Raw genomic sequence first — 15449 nt, 5'->3', positions numbered from 1 at the left:
GCAATAGGATCAAAAACCTACAGAGCTAGTTCCAGGACAGGCTCCAAAGCCACAGAGAAACCCTGTGTCGGGGGAAAAAAAAAAACAAAAAACAAAACATTGCCATTGTTCTTGAGTTCTCAGTAGTCCTCATTGTGCGCTATGTTCAGCAAGTCCGCTTTTATGCCAGGCTTTTTCAGACCCGGGCCAGCTGGCCTTGGTGAATTCCCGATAGAACATCCCCATTGTCTCAGTGTGTGGGTGCAACTCTCGCGGTCCTGAGTTCCTTGCTCGTGCTCTCTCTCCTGCTCCTGATTTGGACCTTGAGATTTCAGTCCGGTGCTCCTATCCTGAGTAAGGTAAGCCAGACCCAAAAAGGGGAACATGGGATGTTCTAACTCATATTTTGTTTCTAGCCATAAATAAAGGACATTGAGCCTATAATTCGTGATCCTAGAGAAGCTAAATAAGAAGGTGAACACAAAGAAAAACAAATAGGCATCCTTCTGAATATTAAGCTTCATCAGGCCATGAAAGGAGACTGAGACAGAGACCCACATTGGAGTACTTATTTCTTAAGATTTGAATTTCCTGTAGCCCAGGAGGGCTTTGACCTGGCTCTGTAGCAGAAAATGACATAACTCTTGATCTTGCTGGGGATTGGAAGCCTATCCTTTTTGTGTTATTTGGTACAAATTGGTTGCTTGTCTCTCTCCTTGTTCCAGAAATACTCATGTGGATACTAGATGTTCTTTCAGTTTAGATTATTTTCCAGGATTTTAGTTAAATTTGTTTCACATGCATAAATTAATTTTTTGATTTAATTAAAATTTTACCTGTTTCCCCCATTCCCTCTCCTGTAGCATGACTAATAAAAACCCAGAGACAGGCATTGGGGTTCAAGCTGAAGATCAAAAGTACAAAGCAGCCAAGCCACTAGAGAGCTCTTACCCCCTATCCAGGCTCAGACAAAGGGGAGATCCTGTCCTCATTGTGACTGCAGACTGCAATGCGCTCCACTAAACCAAAGACTGCAAAGAGCTCTTGTCTCCTCCTGCCTGATATACCTCTCCCTGCCCAGCCATATCACTCCTGTCTCCACCTCCCTAGTGCTGGGATTGAAGGTGTGTGACTCCCAAGTGCTGGGAACACCTTTGTGTGAGTTCTATTTCTCTTTTTAGACAGATTCAATCTTGCGTAGTCCAGGGGGTGGCCTTGAGTTTTGGGATTAAAGGTGTGTGCCACCACACCAGGAGTGCCACTTGATCTCTAGTGACTTAGCTCTGCGCTCTGATCTTCAGACAAGCTTTATTTCTAAAAACACAAATAAAATATCACTATACTCTCCTCCCTGCTTCCTACCTCTTCCATATCTAGCTCCCCTTCCTGCACAGCCTTTTCTTCTTTAACCATTGTTTTTACCTATAAACAAACATATAAACACAACACTGAGACCCTTCAGTGTTACCTACAAGCATATACTTCTGGGCTGATCACTGGTATTGGATAAACAGAGGGCTCGTTTCCAGGGAAGATGAATTTTCCCTCTCGGCAGTTGTTAATTGCTTGTAACTCTTCCAGAGATGACAGGAGAGTAACTCTGCCTGACACTGTAAACCCAGCCAACAGCATGTGACTGGTGAGGGCATGGACCTTGTAGAACAACTACTGCCACTTCCCTAAACTAGTATAATTCCCAACTGTACCCCAAAAACTTATCTTTATACCAACAAGTAAGTGTAGACCTCACCCCTTATCAAAGAGCCTTCTTCTACAGTAGCAGGAAACTATTACTGAAGGTTACAACTTACCAAATCACAGAGAGCAACTGAGGGTGGAGTTCCTTGCAACAAGTGATACAACACGACCCTTGCACCTAAGGCTCAGGTGACACTGCAGAAGACCTGGCAGAGATTTTTGTAGGGCCATAGGACCACAAAGTCTGATGTGACACTGTGCCTTCTAGGTATAACAGAGAAGCCACGCTGTTGACAGAGGTTTCTGTCCTGCCCGGATTTATGAGTTAATCCATGAAATCTCTACACGACCAAGACCTTAACCACACCAGTTGACATTCCAACATAAATTTAAGCACATCTTTTCTTCTTTTTGAATGTAAAAAATATTCTGATTTGATTCTCAATGCCCTGGGTACTGACAGAATGTTGGCTCTAGATAGGAGGAATAAAGATACAGAAGCTGGCATGGTGTCCCAGAAAGACCTGTCCTGAGAAATGAGTCTGGCAAGGTTTGTGTTAATACTGTAAATGCCTTTAATTCTGAAAACTCTGGTTCCTAGACGCCGTCAATAGCATCATTTTACAACAGAGACAAGAGCTGACTCAGTTCTCCAGGCAACACTCCTTCCAACACTGGACATAGGGACCCCATTCTTAGCACAGAAGGGCGCACCGCCCCTTCCCCTGCGCATGCGCGGGCTGCATTTCGGCTCCTGGTCGATGCCCGGCCTTGCGTCCCTCCTGGGATCATTTCTTGACCTTCGGCTCCGCGCACTGCGGGAGCGGCGGGTGAGTCCTACACGGCGGCAAGGGCGGAGGGTTCTGGGAGCTCGGGGCCATGGGACCGCTGTCGGCAGCAAACAGGGATCCGCGGGGGGCCGGTCTGGGGTGCATTCGGACGCCGGGGTTCGGGCTGCGGGGGTCCAGATGGTCTGCACCTCTGCAGAGCAAACCTAGGGCCGCTAGCGGGTGCTGCGCGTGCGCGTTTTGTGCAGCAGGCGGGGACGGTGCGGGGTTGTAGGGAGGGAACGTGAGGAGTTAGCGTGGCGTGAGCGTGGTGCGGTGACGCGTTCGTCCTCTGGCTCCTGGGGCCAGATGCTGGGATGTAGGGGCGGATGGACCACTCTGGTCCGGAGTGAATGAATTACTGGGACAGGATAACCCACTCGGGACTCCGTTACCTTTTCTGCACAATGTGATTATTACGAATACTTCTTTTTTTTTTCTTTTCTTTTTTTTTTTAAAGCTGTAACTACTTCTTGTGCAGGAAATACCCTGTGAGGGTCACAGGGAGCCCACCCTTGCCGCGGGCCTTTGGACTGGTCCCTAGGGCGCAGTGTTTGGAGTGGAAGAGGAAAGAGCCGGCCTAGCTAGCCTTCTGCCCCTCAAACACTTGGAATCCCCGTTTTGAATTTGATATTTTGCTCATTTGTTGTGTGTAATGACACAATATCCTGAAACCATGGAAGACTGTGTGCCTGCCGAAAGTCTGAGGCAAGTTTAAGGAGAGAGGTGAGCTGGAGTTAAGAGAGATGGGTGCACCCAGACTGCACAGGGAATGCCACTTGGGGGTGAAAGGCTCACCAGCCACAGGTCCGGAATTGCTGTCGCCCTCCTTCCTGAACATCCCATGCACCCCTCCTACCTTGTTAACTATGGAGGGGCTGTTTCTAGACACCGACAGACTCATCCAAAGGTGGCAGGAAGGGAGATGTTGAGGGTCATACTTATCTGGCCATAAATGTCCACCGGATGGTGTAGATGGATCCTGGAATTACTCAGTTTTAGAGTTTTTTTTTTTTTTCGTTAAGCCTGAAAATCTAAGAATATCTTGTAAGTTTTTAGTGATGCAGATGGTTGTGCATTTGTCATCTGCAGATGGTTGTACAATAGTCACTTGTCATTCAAAGCTTCTTATCAAGAGAATTGGCAAGAAGCAACTTGGGACACATTTTGAAATTTTTATCTTGCTTTAAAAATCCCAAGGCCAGCTGGACTGTGACTAAAAAAGCATGGGATAAAACCGGACTCTCTGAACAAGGCAAACAATGAGGGCTGATGAGAAGCCAAGGACAATGGCACGGGGTTTTGATCCTACTTCATGTTCTGGCTTTTGGGAGCCTAGCCAGTTTGGATGTTCTCCTTCCTAGACATGGACGGAGGGGAAAGGACCTTGGACTTTCCACAGGGCAGAGAACCCTGACTGCTCTTTGGACTGGAGAGGGAGGGGGAGAGGAGTGGGGGGAAGGGGAGAAGGGTGGGAGGAGGGGGAGGGAAATGGGAGGCTGGGAGGAGGCGGAAACTTTTTTTTTCTTTTTCTCAATAAAAAATTAAAAAAAAAATAAAAATCCCATCCCTTTTCTCAAATTTTCTTGCATTATCTGACTTCCAGGGATTAATGGTGTCAGATAAACAATATGTCCTGATTTCCCCCTTCCTCCCCTTGATTATCAGTCTGAACAAAGCCATGGCATTTCCTCCTTTAGATTATTATTTGGTGAATTAAAAAGATCTTCTCATCTGTTTAATTTTTCTTTAAGATGGGTGATAATAAGAAACAGGTGTTTGTAGTCATTCAGTGAAAAATATCTAAACTTGACACATCTTAGGGCCACACTTGACTTAAAAACACCTTGCATGGCCCTGCATCCACATGTGAGTTCAGGAACTGCAGGGCAGGCCACATCTCTCCTGACTTCCTTCTTCCTTTTCCCTCAGCTCTTCCCTCCTCCACTCAGAGCAGAAAATGAACAAATCCCAGGTGAGTTTTTGGCTTACTTATTCCCATTTTGTTTTAAGAATTTGTGTGTGTGTGTTTTTTTTTAATGAGAACATAAAAATAGGCAGAATTGTACAGCCACAGAAAAATTTGAATTAGGAGAATTGACAGAATTAGATGGAAGATTTTTAAGCTTATGGGAGTATTCGGGTTGTGGAAACGGCTCTGTGTTTTCTGGTCGTCACACTGAGGTGATTATGATATGTTTCCTATAACCATGTCTTGTAAAGGGCCAGAGCAGAGCCTGTGTGTGTCAGGTCGGTCCCAACACTGAGGCTGGAGCAGACTGTTCTGGTGCCCCTGTTTGTTCAGGAACAAACACTAAAGTAGGTGGAGGTGTCTCCATCCCATGTAGTCTCAAAGCAGCTCTCCTAAATGTCTAGCCCGTTCATTTGTGCTCCTAGGCAAATGTGCATGCAGGCAGCTTATGTTCATACATTTCTCCTTTACATTCACCCTGAAAAATAAGGCCTTATCCCCTCACCACTGTAGGCAGAGGCCACTTATTCATTCCTGGCTGCCCAGAACCAAAATAATCACACAGAAACAGTATTAATTAAATCACTACTTGGCCTATTATCTCTAGCTTCTTATTGGCTAGCTCTTATGTCTTAAATTAACCCATTTCTATTAATTTATGTACCGCCACATGGCTGTGGCTTACCAGCAAGGTTCCATCATCCGGCAGGGCTCCATGGCTTCTCCCTACTCTGCCTCCTTTCTCCCAGCATTCAGTTTAGTTTTCCAGCCTAGCTCTACTCTGCCCTATCACAGGTCAAGGCAGCTTCTTTATTCATTAACCAGTGAAAGCAACACATGCACAGAAGGACTTTCCACACCATATTACCATTCACCTGAGTCAGTTCTGCAAAGGCCCACTAAATTGTCTTCAGGGCCAGCCAGTGAACAGTCTTGCCTTTGCCATTCTTGACCGTCAGCATCATCAGTACTTTTGACAATGGACTGTTTTAAAAGGTTTTTTTTTTATTTAAAAATGTTTTCATACAATATATTTCTATTTATTTCTTTCCCTCCTTCAACTCCTTCCAGATTCTCCCCACTCAACTTCATGTTCTTTCTCCCTGCCCCCCCCCAAATATTTAAGAAAAGCAACAACAAAAAGCAAAACTCAAATACACACACAAACACACACACACACACACACATTAGAGAGAGAGAAAGAGAGAGAGAGAGAGAGAGAGAGAGAGAGAGAGAGAGAGAGAGAGAGAGAGAGATTGATTTTGAAAGTGCTTTCTGTTGTTGGAACACTGTGTTCTAAACTTGTGTTTCTGACCCTTATGAAGTCATTTTTTTTTTTTTGCCCCAGACATTGCTTTCATCCTTGATCCTCTGCTCTTTGTTTATGGGTTTCAGTTGTCTTGTTTTTTTTTTTTCTTAATGTTTTTGAGTTAGTAATATACTAACATTTAGACCAGTGTGCTAATAAAATGTAAAATTCTGAAGGGATGAGGACTGATACAAAAGATATGAAGGTATATGCTCCTCCCCACTCCACTCTTCCTCCTCCCTGTAGACAGGTGATTTTTCTTCTTGAGACATTTCCACTGAGCATGAAACAGATTCTATAGGTAGTTAGGCTAGGTCAGTTGGCAAATTTTGGGGCAATTCCAGACACAAATGTCTGGTCATCCTACCATAGTTAATCATTTTGTAATAGCCACTTAAGTGTTTTATAGTGTTGATTCAATTAAAAAATATGCACGACTGTCCTTATATATCCCTTTCTTTTTTATTTACAAAGCTGATCTTAGGACTTCTCAAACGCAGGCTAACCTGTGAATCTCTGACATCATCTTAACATGTGTTCTGAGATAGTGGATGGAGATGGAGCCCTGAATTTCTCTCTTCCTTTTCTTCCCCATTCCTTCCTCTCTCCCTCCTCTCTTCTTTCCTTTGTAGATTAACTCCGGGGCCTTAAGTACACTCAATGAATACTCTGCTACTGAGCTTTTAAGGCTAATCTACAGTGCATCTTTGGTATAGGGCTCTAGAGACTCACTGAGCTGTATACTTAATGAAATATTTGTTCTTTCCCGCATTTCCTTGCCTTCTACCAGTTTTGTGCTTCAGCTGTAACTCTTTGCCTTGTTTCTTAAACTTTAAAGTAAAACCATATAGACACTGGCTCTCTCAATGGTTACTACCTGATATAACTTGGTTTGGTTTGCTATAGGTCTTTTTCTTGTATTTCTAGGGGATTTCAATTTTGAAGTGTAATGCCTCTCATTTGGGGGAAATTGTCAGCCATTCTTTTTCTTCAAATATTCTTCACTTGTGGGATTCCAATTACACTTGTTACCTCCCTCAGATCCCTTACAATATATCTTGATTACAGTTTCCCCTTTTTCTGTTTTTCCCAGTTCCTTCCCACCTTCCCTCCCCTCCAAATCCACGTTAAAAAACACTTCTAAGATAACAGCAAAATGTAACAAAGTAAAATAAAATAATCTAAAACAAAGATCATAACGTCAAAATTGGACATGGCAAACCAGCAGAAGGAAAAGAGCCCAGGAGAAGGCACAGGAATCAGAGACCCACTTGTTTACACTGAGGAGTCCCATAGAAACACTAAACTGGAAGCCATAGTGTGCATGTGAGGACCTGCTGCAGACTTGTGCACACCCTGTGCTCTCTGCTTCAGTCTCTCTGAGCTCACATGAGTTTTGCTCAGCTGATTTTTGGTATCCTCCATCTGCTCTGGCTCTTACACTGTTTCCTCCTCTTCCTCGGGGTTCCCTGAACTCTGAGGGGAGGGATTTGATGGAGACATCCATTTTAGAGTTATGTGTTCCAAGGTCTCTCTCTCTCTGCATAATGTCTGGCTTTGGGTCTCTATTTGTTCCCATCAACTGCAGGAGGATTCTCTAATGATGGCTGAATAAGTCATTGATTTATGAATATAGCAGAATATCATTAGGAATCATTTTATCACTGCTTTGTTTTTTTTAAAAAAAGTAGTATATAATTTTGCCCTAGGTCTCTGGGCTATCTAGTCTCTGGTTCTTTGTCATGCAAGCATTGTAGGGCATGGGTTCTATCTCATGGAGTGGACCTTAAGTCAAACCAGACATTGATTGGTTACTCCCACAAGCTTTGTGCCACCATTGCCCTAACATATTGTGCAGACAGGAGAGATTGTAAATCAAAGGGTTTGTGGCTGGGTTGCTGTTTACATTTCTCTTTTGGTAGCTTGCAGAGTACCAAAGACACTAGGATATAAGGGTGAAGGTTCTATGTAGGCACCAGCTCGACCTCTCAATGTTCGGTGGGTTGTGCAGGTGTTGTCATCAGCAGTGGGACTTTGCTGTCAGTTTTTGGAGTGCAGCATATTGTCTTGGCAATAACCTGGCTTTTTGGGAATTTCCATAGGACAATAGCTCAATTGAATGTAACCTAGTGCTAGTACTGAAAACTTTGTTTGGTGACAAGAAATGGCCAGTTGGGACTGCATCTCCCCTATTATTTGGAGACTTCATTAAGATCACCTTCATGTTGGAAGAAGGAGGCTTGTTGGTTGCCGGCCACCTGGCTAGCTTAGACCCAAAATAATCACACAGAAACTGTATTAATTAAATCACTGCTTAGCCTATTAGCTCTAGCTTCTGATTGGCTTACTCTTATGTATAAATTTAACTCATCTCCATTAATCTGTGTATCGCCACATGGCTATGGCTTACCTGATAAAGTTCCGGCATCTTTCTCCAGCGGGGCTACATGGCTTCTCTCTCTCTGTCTCTGTCTTCTTCCTCCCAGCATTTCCCGCCTACCTCTATTCCCTACACAGGCCCAAGACAGTTTCTTTATTAACCAATGGTATTCACAGTATACAGAGGGGAATACAGTATAAGGCTCCTCTTTTCCTAAGCCCATGCCAGCTTGGGCTTGTTATCAGTTGCATTCTTGATTATTACCATTCTGAGGCGCATAAGGCGGAATCTTGTTTTCCCTGGTAGCGAAGTATTTTGGTGTTTAAGAAAAATGTTTCCTAGCCATTTATATTCTTTTGTGAACTCTGTTCAGTCCACACACATCTTTTAATTGGGTAATTTCTTTCCTTGATGTTTAGTTTTTTTGTTCCTTGTATATTCTAGATGGTAATTCTCTGTCAGATGTATAAGAAAAGATTTTCTCCCATCAGATGCAGGGAATGGACCTGGCCTGAACCAGGGTTAGGCCTATTGGTGATCAGAGAATTCCACAACTTCCAGAGGCTTCAGGAGAGGGTGCAGACCTGGGGTAGAGAGCAGATCTGACTCTGGGTTACACTGCAAGGGTGTCAAGAAGTTCCCCATCTCCCAGCAGCTCCAATAGAAGCTGTGGACGCAGGGCGGGGACAGGGCCTTAATTGACTTGGTGCTTAGCAGATTCCATATGGCTCAGTGGCTTCAGAGGAAACTTTGGCCATAGGATGGGGAACTGGATTTAACTCAGTTCACAGGCTTGTTTGAAGTTTCCTCACCTCCCAGTGGCTTTAGGTAAAACTTCAGACCCAGGGATGCACTAAATTTGACTCTGGGTGAAGCCCACAAACACGGAGAGTCGTGTAACTCCCAGCTGAAGCCACAGATGCATGCAGGAGGCCCTAGCTGACACAGGGCAATACTTGACCCTTGGAAGAATATTTGGGATAAAACTTCTGGTCCTAAATACCAACACAAGGAAAATAACATCTCAGTTCTACTAGGGCTTATTCCTCTACTGAATATTGGAGACAACCACTGCTGAAAGAAAGAGGGTGATTTAAGTTTAAAAAATAAAGACAAAACAAACAAACTCAACCACCAATCAAATTCCACATGCACAAGTCCCAGCACAGAAACCAGAACAACATGAAATACCAAGACAGCACGTCTTCTTAACAAAGATATAATCCTAAAATGGCACTGTCTCAGTTTGGGTTTCTATAACTGTGATGAAAACCACAACTAAAAACAACTTAGGAAGAAAGGGTTTTCCCTTATACTCCTACACCATAGTCCATCCTCATGAAAGGAAGTCAGGGCAGGTACTCAAGGCAGGAACCCAGAGGTGGGAATTGAAGCAGAGGCCGTGGAGGAGTGCTGCTTACTGGCTTACTCCTTATGACTTGTGTAGTAGGGAGCTGTGGTTGCATTCCGCCACCCAGCTCCTGCCACTGTATTCATTTAAACACTACTTGGCCCATTAACTCTAGTCCTTACAGGCTAATTCTCATATCCCGATCAACCCATCTCTAATAATCTGTGTAGCATCAGTCTTACTGGGAAAGATTCAGCATGTCTGACCTGGCAGCTTGCTTCATGGCATCTGCCCGGGAGAGGGGAACATGGCCTCTGAGCTCACTTCCTCTTCCTCCCAGCATTCTGTTCTGCCTACTCCACCCACCTAAAGGATGGCCTATCAAAATGGGCCAAGGCAGTTTGTTTATTACCATGACCTTCCTCCATCAGACTTGCTCAGCTTGCTTCTAGCACCTAGGACCACCAGCCCAAGGGTGACAAGGCCCACAGTATGCAGTACCAGCTTGCCAACAGCCAGATTTTATGGGGGTATCAACAAGTTTTCTCCTCTCAAGTGAACCCAGCTTGTGTTAAGTTGACATAAAAACTAACAAGCACAGAGGAAGCATTGGAACATCATGAAAATGACTTGGAAGAATGTTCAGACAATTAATTACATTAAGTGTGTTCAAACAGTGATTATAAGCCCAAACAATTCAAAGAAGGCCTGGTACACTCCAAAAAGATGGATGAAAAGAAAGTCAGTCTCAATTAGGAAGATAGAATTACTGGAAGAAAACCCAAACTAAAACAATGCTGGAATTGACAAAGTCAATAAACCAAATAAAAGCACAAGTGGCAAGTCTTACCAGCAGAGGGAAACAGAGAATCAAAGATGGACAACAGAGTAAAGGAACTGGATCATCCAGTCATAGACTGTGATAAATTTAAAAATTAATATCAACAGAAGGTGGGAAAGTATTGGGATACCATGAAAAGATTAACATTCAGATTATGAGCATAAAAAGATAACACCATAGTTAGGAAATAGAGAATATTTTCAATGTAATTATAGAAAAACTCCCCAAAATAGAGAATAAGATGATCATCTAGACACCAGAGACCCACAGACTTCCCAAATACTTATTTATTATGTATACAACATTCTGCCTCCTTGTATGCCCACACGCCAGAGGAGGGCACCAGATCTCATTACAGATGGTTGTGAGCCACCATGTGGTTGCTGGGAATTGAACTCAGGACCTCTGGAAGAGCAGCCAGTGCTCTTACCCTCTGAGCCATCTCTCCAGCCCCCTTCCCAAATACTTATGGCCAGAAAAGAAACTCCCTATAACATACTAAAACCATTAAATAAAGAAAGGATATTAAAATCTACAAGAGAAGAAAGTTAAATTTCATATAAAGCAGACCCATGAAAATAATACCTGATTATTTGGAAGAGAGATTTAAAGTAAGAAGGGCCTGGAAAGATGTATTCAGAGTTCTGAAAGGCCATACCTGTCGGCCAGCAAAACTATTCAAATTGAAGAAGAAATAACTTCCCATGATAGAAACAGATTAAAAGAATTTATGTCTGCTAATCTAACTCTACAGAGGCTACTGGAAGGAATACTTCAGTCTGAAGACGAGGGTAAACACACCAAAGAGTTCACCTGGAACAGTTTCAGAAGAGTTAATCACAAAGAAGAAATGAGGCCTAAAAATACCCCCACAAGATGGCAGACATTCATACAGTTGTCCAGTAATAACTCTTAATGGCCCCAGTCATCCAATAAAGAGACACAGACTTGCAGTTTGGATTAGAAAACAGTATTCATCTTTTTGTTGCCTCCAACAATAACCTCACACAACAACAGACCCTTCCTTAGGATAAAGGATGGCAAAGCTGTTCCCAGTAAACAGAACCAGAAGCAGGCAGCACAGGTGTTGTGATATCCAACAACACAGACTTCACACCAAAGCTAGTTAGGAGGGTTAATGAGGCTCCATACTCATGAGACGAACAATCCACTAAGAAGACTTTATAATTCCTAACACATATATACCAAACCCAAGGGGGCCCAGTTTCATAAGAGAAATACTATTAGATCTAACACCACAGATTAACCCCAATACAGTAATAGTGGGTGACTTTAATACCAATTACCAATGGATGGGTAAGCTGGACAAAAACTAAACAAACATTAGAGTTAAATAACGTATCAAATGGATCTATCAGGCTTCTGTAGAACACACCGCCGAAACACTAAATACACTTTCTTTTCAGCAACACATGTAATTCTTTCCAAAGTCAACCACAAATTAAAACACAAAGCAGGTTTTACCAAATACAAGAAAATTGAAAAAGACATCTGTATTCTGTCCGACCACATGGAATGGGCTAGATAGCAACAGCTTTAGAAAGGACTGACTAGTTTTAAGTCAACTTGACACAAGCTAGAATCATCTGACAGAAGGGAACCTCAATTGAGAAAATGCTTCCACAAGATCTGGCTGTAGGCAATTTTATTAATTAGTTGATGGGGTGGGTCTATGCCATTATGGATGGTGCCCTCCCTGGACTGGTGTCCTAGGTTCTATAGGAAAGCCTTGGAGAGCAATGAAGTAAGCAGCATCCTCCATGGCCTCTGTATCAGGTCCTGCTTCTAGGTTTCAGCCCTGTTTGACTGGTGTGACTTCCTTCAGTGATAGACTGTGTTATGGAAGTGTAAGCCAGCTTGCTTTTTGTCATGTTTCATCATAGCAATAATAATCCTAACTATGGCAGAAAGTAAGGAAAATATACAGACCCATAGACTAAACAACACACACTATTTTATGATAATAGAGTCAAGGAAAATATTAAGAAGGAAAATTCAAAAAAATCTTAAAATTAAATAAAAATGGAAACAACATAGTAAAATCTATGGAACACACTGGAGGTGATCCTAAGTTCATAGCACTTCGTGGCTACATCGTTAAATCTGAGAGATCTTAATAACTTAATGATGAACCTACAAACACTGGAAAAAAATAAGATTAAACAACCTCCCAAAACACTAAAAGGGAAGAGGTAATCATAACCAGCATTGAAATTATTAAAGTAGAAACAAAAGTACAAAGAGTTGAATCTTTGAAAAAGAATTGATGATTGACAAGTCATTAAACAAATTAAACTCCCCTTCCAAAGAAGAGACTCATTAATAAAATTACAGATGAAAAAAAAAGATGTTAAGACAGATACTTTTGAAATCACTATGGTGATTTCTCAGAAAATTAGGAAACAACCTACTTCAAGACCCAGCAATACCACTTTTGGGTATATATCCAAAGGACGCTCATTCATACCACAAGGACATGTGCTCAACTATGTTCATAGCAACATTGTTTGCAATAGCAAGAACCTAGAAACAACCTAGATGCCCCTCAACCGAAGAATGGATAAAGAAAATGTGGTACATTTATACAATGGAGTACTTAGCGGTAAAAATAATAATAATAATAAAATAATGACATCTTGAAATTTGGAGGCAAAGGATGGATCTAATAAAAAAAAATTAAGTGAGGTAACCCAGACCCCAAAAGATAAATATAATATGTATTGACTCAGAAGTGGCCTTTAGACATAAAGAAAAGAAAAACCAGCCTACAACCCACAATCCCAGAGAACCAGACAACAAAGAGGACCCTAAAGAGACATACATGGATCTAAATAGGAAAGAGAAAAAGACAAGATCTCCTGAGTAAATTGGGAGCGTGGGGGTCATGGGAGAAGGTAGAAGGGAAGGGGAGGAAGAGAGGGGAGCAGAGAAAAATGTATAGCACAATAAAAAGAATAAAAAAGAAAAAAGACAGATACTGAGGAAATTGAGAGATTTATTAAGAATATACTTTAAAAGTTTATACTCCAGTAAACTTTAAAAGAAGTGGATAAATTTCTAAATGTGTGTAATCCACTAAAGTTAAATCAGATTGAGATAAATAATAATAGATTCTAACAACCAATGAATATTAATTTAAAATCTCCAAGTGAAAACAGGTCCAGATAGGTTCAGAGCAGAGTTCTTACAGATTTTTGAAGAAGAATTAACACTAATATGTGTGAAATTATTCCATAAATAAAAAGGATGGAACCCTTCCAATTATAATAGTAATTATTATATTTTAATATTATGTATTTTAATATGCATTATTTATATTTATTATATACAACACAATATAATTGTTAATATTATATATTATAATAATAATCATTATCATTAGTATTATTGAGGTACGTTCTCACTATGTCAATCTTGCTGTCTTGAAATTCACTCTGTAGACCAGGCTGACCTCAAACTCACAAAGACCCACCTGCCTCTGCTTCCAAGTTTTAGGATTAAAGGTTACACTAGCTTGTCTTGCCCAAATTCTTTTTGTGAAGCCAGTATTGCTGTAATACCAAAATAGGGCAAATACCCAACAAAGAGGATTATAGGGTTAATGTGATTAACACAGACACAAAAGGAGAATTGCCATCTGTAGCATCTGTGGTTTTAAGTTATAATATAGAGCTGTAGTAGTAAAAGTCATATAATGGTGTCTTTAAAATAGACACGTTGGTCAATGGAACGAAATTGAGGACCCAGATAAAATTCCATAGACTTATAGCCATGTGAATTCTGATAAAGAGACCCAAAATACATATCAGAGTAGATAGCATCCTCAACAAGTAGTGGTCTAACTGAATAGCTGCATGTCAGAGAATGAGGCAGCATCCTTCCCTTTGACTTCTAATGAGTCCAAAATAAAAATGAATACAAGACCTCAACCTAAGACTTGATACCCAGAACCTATTCGAGGAAAAGGTTTCAACTAACAGGTGTAGGTGAGGGCATTCTGAACAGTGTCCTGATAGTGTAGTCAACCAAAAGCTGATAAATGGGACCCCATGAAGCTCTACAGCAGAGGACATTGTCATCCAAGTAAAGTTGTCCCTGCAGGCTCTAGTCCTAGTCCCCCCCCCCCCGGGGGTTGTTCGCAGTGCCGTCACCATTCAAGGGTGATTACACTGTGAAAATGGAGTTAGCATCCTCTTTGCAGTCGTACCAGCTTTAGAGAATATAGGGCACTCATCATAGTGCTTTGTGTGCTTTGTGTGAGTGGGAAGAGAACCAGAGAGAGCAGAAAACCTTTGGTCTGCTGTCGTGACCTTTTCCTACAACACACACACACCATACCACTTCGTCTATCTGTTGGATTCTTCCATCCTTTCAATATTTTTTCTGAATTTCTTGCTTTATTGAATGCATTAGCTACAATTTATTTTGAAGTTCACATTTAATCATTTCAATAACCGTCAATATGGGTCTGCTTATGTTGCTTCTTTTACTTCTCGTTCACTATTGGTTCACACACCGTGAAACTGTTCACTAGGTTTAATAAAACTACTGGGCTCGTCAAAAAAAAAAAATCCAAGAGACTTCAGAAAATGGTCTCCTCAAGCAGAGAGGTTTGCTCTATCCTGTGGGGTTAGACTCCAGGGCAAGCATTTTAATCAGTCATGGACTTTCTTTAGTGGGAGCCTGTTCCTTGTGTATCAATATCATTATTTGTTTAACACTTTCAAGTTTTGCTTTCTAAGAAAAAGTGAAGTCTACTCTAAGGTTTGCAATGTCCACCTGATAAATGTACATGTGTTTGTTCTTACCAGGTCACACAGGACACACAGGTCACACAGGTCACACCAGCCACACAGGTCACACAGGCCACACAGGTCACACAGGTCACACCAGCCACACAGGTCACACAGGCCACACAGGTCACACAGGTCACACAGGTCACACAGGTCGCACAGGTCACACAGGTCGCACAGGTCACACAGGTCGCACAGGTCACACAGGCCACACAGGCCACACAGGTCACACCAGCCACACAGGTCACACCAGCCACACAGGTCACACAGGCCACACA

At 42.1% G+C, this 15449-nt stretch overlaps 1 protein-coding gene across 1 annotated transcript in view; it reads left to right on the top strand.

The window, feature by feature from the left end:
- Window positions 1–15449, top strand: part of Znf248 (zinc finger protein 248) — a 50874-nt gene that overhangs the window by 26427 nt on the left and 8998 nt on the right. The window contains exons 7-10 of the mRNA XM_013353025.2: window positions 1561–1591; window positions 2292–2648; window positions 3136–3212; window positions 4437–4479. Coding sequence (XP_013208479.2) covers window positions 1561–1591; window positions 2292–2648; window positions 3136–3212; window positions 4437–4479 — 508 coding nt within the window. The remainder of the gene's footprint in view (window positions 1–1560; window positions 1592–2291; window positions 2649–3135; window positions 3213–4436; window positions 4480–15449) is intronic.

This window comes from Microtus ochrogaster, unplaced genomic scaffold (genome assembly GCF_000317375.1).
Source record: "Microtus ochrogaster isolate Prairie Vole_2 unplaced genomic scaffold, MicOch1.0 UNK1, whole genome shotgun sequence".
Lineage (NCBI taxonomy): Eukaryota > Metazoa > Chordata > Mammalia > Rodentia > Cricetidae > Microtus > Microtus ochrogaster.
Note: the sequence above shows the minus strand (reverse complement) of the source record. Positions and strands in the feature narration are given on the sequence as shown.